This window comes from Lactuca serriola, chromosome 2 (assembly GCF_051521515.1).
Source record: "Lactuca serriola cultivar US96UC23 chromosome 2, Lser_US96UC23_V15, whole genome shotgun sequence".
Lineage (NCBI taxonomy): Eukaryota > Viridiplantae > Streptophyta > Magnoliopsida > Asterales > Asteraceae > Lactuca > Lactuca serriola.
In genome coordinates this window covers 175,290,892-175,297,213 of record NC_136409.1, presented here as the reverse complement: position 1 = coordinate 175,297,213, position 6,322 = coordinate 175,290,892, and the positions used below count along the sequence as shown (strand labels likewise).

The following is a 6,322-nucleotide window of genomic DNA, read 5'->3' as shown; positions in this document are numbered from 1 at the left end:
AAACAAGAATTGAGTAAATATCAATAAAAAAAATTTAGCGAAAACAAGCTAAATCTCTTTGATACCATATCAAAGAAATGAAACTTCTCAAATTGCATTCGAAAGAAACATGGTACATGTACATGAGAAAAGAGATCGTCTAACTACCATAACTACTTTATAAATAATTACACTTTTACCCTTCTAATAAAACTATTTACATTTCTAACCCTCTAATAACAATCGCAACATTTGATAATTCACAATCCATAGAATGACATGATGTTGGTCAATAGGTGGCACACTACATGATGATTCCATCACATGGAATTAGATCGCATGAATGAATCTACTGTCCAATATAAAATAAAAATGCTAATTTGTCGAACTATCATCATAATAAACATTACTAAAAACTTTTGTACTAAGTAAATGATTAGCAACATAACACAATTGTATTTCATATATGTATAATAAAAACAAATGAGATTGACATTAAATGCAAGTTACAAGCATGAAATGAAATGAATGACAACCTTCTATTTTGATAATTTGGTATTAGCCTAAAATCCCAAATAATTATTAAACTATACTAATTTTAGCTTATAACTTTCTTTTTATTTATTCTATGAATAAGTACATTAGTATTTAGTTTTTTCGGTTGTCACTTGGTCCGGACCGATTTTGTTATTCTACAAAATAAAATAAAAATGTTCAATTTGAAACCAACGTTTGGTATGAAATGTATGAATTTATCTAGTTATGTAACCGGTTTTATTGCAATCCGCATGAGAAATGAGCCAACAAGTAAAACTCATCCTAAAAATCGGTATTGGGTAGCCTCCGAATCCTCGTATCAACAACAATTTGAAGAAGTTATGTATGAAGGATTGAACGACATTATTTTACTATATCTAAGAACCAATTTTTTGTTTGGTTAAGTTCACTGAATTAGCCCCATGCCAATTTTGATGCATAAATTCTCGAAAACAATACTAAGGTAATTCGTAGTATATAGGACCAACAACGAACCACAAGTACCATCATGAACCACGAACCAGTGTTGGTGTACCGGAGAGAGAGAGAGAGAGAGAGAGAGAGAGAGAGAGAGAGAGAGAGAGAGAGAGGCTGAGAGTGAAGAAGGTCGTGGGCCTTTGTTCTCACCACAAATCATCACAACCACGAACGACCACAGACTATTGGGATGGTGTTCGTGATCGTGGTTCATGGTCACGTCAACGACAAAGGTGTTTGTGGTATGTATTACAGATGACCTAAATAATCGAAACTCACCAAACCATTTTCCAGTTTTCACATAAACGGATAACTGTTCGGGTTCCGTGCGAAAACCGGTTTGGATGAGCACATGTACCACCCACCGTTCATATTGTTGCACAAGAAAACGCTAATTAATTATTACCATATCAAAATATGTCTTTCCTTCACCAACGTAGCAATATGCCAATATGTCCTAGTCTTCTTTTGCCATTAACATTAAAGAATATTAATGGACGAGTTTGTTGCGAACTTTAAACATCATCGACCAAATGCAAATATATTTCAGACAAAAGCATATACCGATGTTCCCATATGATAGAAGATTTTAGATTTCTAACATTCTTTATATTCTTCTCATCCTAAATATTTTGATGTTGATTCATGAAAGATTTCAATGTACAATCCAAACAAGAACAATCATATCCTTTAATCTTTGTTCTTGCATATGATTATATGTACAAAACGACAACTATTTTGAACTTTATGAATATTATTTCACGCCAACTTGAAATGCGGACCTCCTGTAATACTCTTTGTCCTCAAAATTTTCCCCACCAATATTTTCCACTTCATCTCCTCCTTCCTCTTTCTTTTCTTCTTCATTTCTTTCGCAATCTTCTGCTTATTTTTCCTGCATTCATTCCCAAAATCTCACATTTTAGTTATCAACATTAATCACAATGTGTTTTCACCTTCTAGTGTCACATTTTTTTAAATTGTTTTTTTTTACACGTACCTACATAAAGGAACCTTACAACCTTCAGAATCAGCACATATACGAGCATGTAACTCCAAAATCTGCCACATTCGTTTGCAATGACCACATCCACCAGAAACTCTCAATTTGCATCCAGCAAAATGGCGAAGAAGAGATTCAAGCACTTTGCAAGCTGCATATCTACAAGGTTCTTGATCTTCTTTCAACGCTTTATCCTGTGGGCCTATTGTCCTACACCCATCTTTACATATATGAACTAGGGCCTCCATTGCTTCATATAGTTGTAAATACACCTTCTTTTCTTTCTTCTTTCTCACCTTCCGTTTTTGTCTCTGTAAATCCAGCTCAATTATATATATCAGAAAGATGGAATATAAAAGCGACACAAATCAAAAAGGATGTTTATGCTTACGCGATCTTCATTCCTGATGAATTCGAGAAGTTTCTTTTCAAGTTTTGGATGACTGGTTCTCATGGCTTTCCATCCTGGAGAAGATGATGCTGGTTTGAAGTTCTTTAGAACAAATCGATGGCAGATGAGACTAACCCTAGGAGCATCACATAGCATTGATAGCTGAAAGACATCGATTACATTCTCCACATTCAGAAATCCGTTTTCAATATGAGACTCGCACTCTCGTTTCAATTGAGGTACTGCAAAAGCATGTGAAAGGACCAGTAGAGAGAGTACGTGTTTCTCCATTTGTGATGCTTCATAGCTACATTCAAATACAACCCATTAACATAAGTCTTCGAAGGGATTGCTAATTGCTAATTGCTATTTGCTATTTGCTACATACCATGAAGTGTACAAGAATCGGATGAAGGTACGAACAGCCTCTGGTGGAACCCCACGAATTGAGATCCGATGCCTGTTTTTGGATTTCGTAAACATGCTTCTGAAAACAGGAGACGTGAAACCCTAGAAACATGGACTCAATTGAGATCGATTATGATTGTTGAACTTTAAATTAACGAAATTTGTATAATGATTGAACGTACAAGAATATTGGCATGAGCATAGATGATTATGTCATTATCTGTATAGATCTTAACATCTGCTCTGTAAGCTTCGTCAAAGAGACCATTCCATGATTCATTTGTGGGTGAAGAGATGCAACAATCTCTTCGAATCCATGATGACCTATTTTTGCTCGTTATGCTGCCTTTCGGATGATTGATGGACGTTGTTGATGAACCAGGTAATGGAGGAGGCACCGGTTCGATTTTCCCGCCATTTAGCGTAACTTCGTCGTTGCTGTTATTCATAACTGGTTCTCGTCTGATTTGAAGCTTTCCCCCTAACAATTCATATTTTATGCATTCCGCGTTAACATATATACTAATATAGATCAAACAGCATACGAAGATGACATGGAATGTAGGCACATATTAAAACATAAGATCACGCAGTCGCAATGACAAATGACTGAACGTTAAATTGGATTTCCTGATACGAATCACGGATCTCCGTCGACTAATAAACGTCGATTGCAATTTCAAAATTTGGATTTGCGTCGGTAGAAGACGTGAGCTAACAATCATGAGGTTGCGGAATAGATATCAAAAAAACACTAACGTTACCTGGTAACCGAGATGTTGGAAAACAATGGCGGAATTGTATGTATTTTGACTATAAGCACACAATGTACGAATAAAAGCCAATATCAATGTCTCAACCACTTCCGCCGTGATCCACCACCAATCGCCAATAATGGGCGGATTGGTGGTTGGATTCCTAGCTTGTGTCAAGAAGGGGAAGAAGGGGAAGAGATGGAACGACGAAAAGATTTATAGAATGAAATCCGCTTCAAATATAAATGGTAAATTACAAAAGTAGTCCGTACATTATTGCTTAGTGATATTTTGGGTAACTTGAACCATGGAAGAAATTTAAGGGGAATAGGTCAACCAAAGGAAGAAATAAAGATTCAATTTCATTTATTTATGTTATATTTATTACGGAAAAATCTAGAAAAATCCTAAAATTTTACCTTAATTTACGAAAAACTCTCAAACTAAAATTTGTTTACGAAAAAGCATGAATTACCTGTAAAAATGGCGATTTGACCCCATTTTTCCGGTTTACCGGTTTTATTACTTACATGTTTCACTAAAGTCTCATTATTTTACCTTAATTTGTGAATAAGTCCCAAAATAAAATTTACAGGTGATTTAGTCATTTTCTTTATGTAACATACATTTTATCGGTTTCATTGCTGACTTAGACACCTAGTTATTAAATTAGCTGATAAGATGAACACGATGTGCTATATAATGTCACATTTACTGTAAAATTTGATATCAATCTCATCGACTCATTTATGATTATGCATCTACGTCAACAATGAAACCAATAAAATGTGTGTTTCCAAGAAAAAATATGGTAGAAAATGAGTTGATGTCTGATGAGATGGATATATTAGGTTACATAAGATTAGATAGACAATTTGATATTTCTTATAAACGTAAAAAATAACGCAGTTGTTGTTAATTTATGTAATTATTGTAGTCTTCGTTTGATGCATTTTATGTTCCGAAAAGATATACAATACATCAGGGTATCAAGTTTTATGCTAAAATAACATTATATAACTCAACATATGTATCTCATCATCTCATTTAATGACTAGGCGTCCGGATCAGCAATGAAACCGGTAAAATATATGTTACATAGAGCAAAGGGTCAAATCATCAGTAAATTTTATTTTGGGACTTATTCGCAAATTAGGGTAAAATAATGGGACTTTAGTGAAACAGGTAAGTAATAAACCCGGTAAACCGAAAAAAAATGGTCAAATCGTCATTGTTACCGGTAATTCATGCTTTTCCGTAAACAAAATTTAGTTTGAGACTTTTTCATAAATTAGGGTAAAATTTTAAGACTTTTCTGGAGATTTCCCTATTTATTATTTATTATTTATTATTATTTTTGTGTGCTTTTTAGGACAATAGCTAATGGCTATGGACAGACAATTTTATACATCACATCACTATTTTTCTTTTGATTTTCATCATTTCCCTTACCTTTTTGACAAAATTGCAAAAATTGTCCCTGTGGTATGCATTTTTTGGGGGTTTAGTCCAAACTACAACTTTTTTTTTGGATTGATGGTCCGTTTGAGATATTTTGCTTGTGATTTTGGTCCTTCTGTAAACTGAAAAGACTAAATTGCCCTTATTATATATATTTTCCATTATCTTTTTTTTCCTATAAGTATTTATATATAAAAAATAAAAATAGGGGCCCACATCTCTCTCTCTCTCGTTCATACCTCACTAGACCAACCTTCCATTTCCTGATTCTTCTTCACTTACAACCAAGAACCTCCGTTGTTGGCCATCGGAGCAGATCCCTCCGCCACTCCCGACCCGCTGCCATGGTAAAAACCCACCACCAATGTGTTTATTTTGTCGAGTACAGGAGCCCCAAACATCCTCAACCCTTACTCATTTCTCCCCTCGTACCTCACGCGTTGATTTCGTCCCCTTTTCCAGCCACTGGAGCAGCTCCCTACAACAACCCCTCTCTGATTTACATTCAACTTTACCCATTTAAAGGCCTTCAAAACTATGATTCTGGTATCATCCACCATGTTCAACTTACAGGTTAGTTTCTAAATGTTTCAATTTCTTGATTTTCATATAATAACATAAATCTCAGATCTTGGTGTATGAATCTTGCAGGAATGTCTCCAGATATTGTTTATTACTATCAATGTGGAGATCCTTTGATTAAAGCAATGAGTGGTTAAGCGGAAAAGAACCACAGGAAAGAGATGGGAATATGAATCTAACGGAATGGACATGGAGGTATTTCAGCGAAGAGAACTCCATGGTTGAAGCTTTGGACCCAGAATTCAAGCAGGCTAATAGTTTCATGGAAGAAATCACCTTAGTGTTCAAACAGGCTCATTTGCACAAGCTAATTCAGAAACTGATGCTACCCCCACAACTTATTTGGGTTCAATACACACACACTGAAAATTAAAAGACACACACTCACACTCGATTTTGTTTTCTGGGTTTTGGAATAATCGGAGCAGTCTTCTATTTGGGAACATTGTTTAATAATTTGGGCACCATAATTGGATGGGTAGAGAGTGCAGATGAGGAATAAGAAGATGAAGAAGAATGGGTCGGGGGAAGAGAGAGAGAGAGAGAGAGAGAGAGAGAGAGATGTGGGCCCCAAATTAGTTAATTATTTTATTTTTCATTTAAATTAAATAGAAAAAACATAAAAAAAATATATCAGAATGGCATAATAGTCTTTTCAGTTTTCTGAGGGACCAAAAACACAAAGAAACTAGCTCAAAAGGACCACCAATCCAAAAAAGTCGTGATTTT

General features: G+C 35.0%; 1 protein-coding gene across 1 annotated transcript; it reads right to left on the bottom strand.

Moving 5' to 3' along the window:
* Window positions 1-1,522: 1,522 nt before the first annotated feature.
* Window positions 1,523-3,766, bottom strand: LOC145090607 (BTB/POZ and TAZ domain-containing protein 4-like). The gene is made up of 6 exons (XM_079028752.1): window positions 3,560-3,766; window positions 2,978-3,276; window positions 2,776-2,897; window positions 2,388-2,694; window positions 1,994-2,307; window positions 1,523-1,888 (listed from the first exon to the last, which is right to left on the bottom strand). Exons 2-6 carry the CDS (start codon window positions 3,242-3,244, stop codon window positions 1,753-1,755), a joined length of 1,146 nt encoding a protein of 381 aa, XP_078884878.1. The 5' UTR covers window positions 3,245-3,276; window positions 3,560-3,766; the 3' UTR covers window positions 1,523-1,752.
* Between the last annotated feature and the right edge of the window lie 2,556 nt (window positions 3,767-6,322).

Excerpts from the sequence above, each read along its gene's own strand:
- LOC145090607 (XM_079028752.1), bottom strand. The coding sequence starts at position 3,244 with ATGAATAACAGCAACGACGAAGTTACGCTAAATGGCGGGAAAATCGAA. Across the intron at positions 2,695-2,775 it reads CGATTCTTGTACACTTCATG|CTATGAAGCATCACAAATGG; the intron begins GTATGTAGCAAA and ends ATTTGAATGTAG. Across the intron at positions 2,308-2,387 it reads TCATCAGGAATGAAGATCGC|AGACAAAAACGGAAGGTGAG; the intron begins GTAAGCATAAAC and ends CTGGATTTACAG.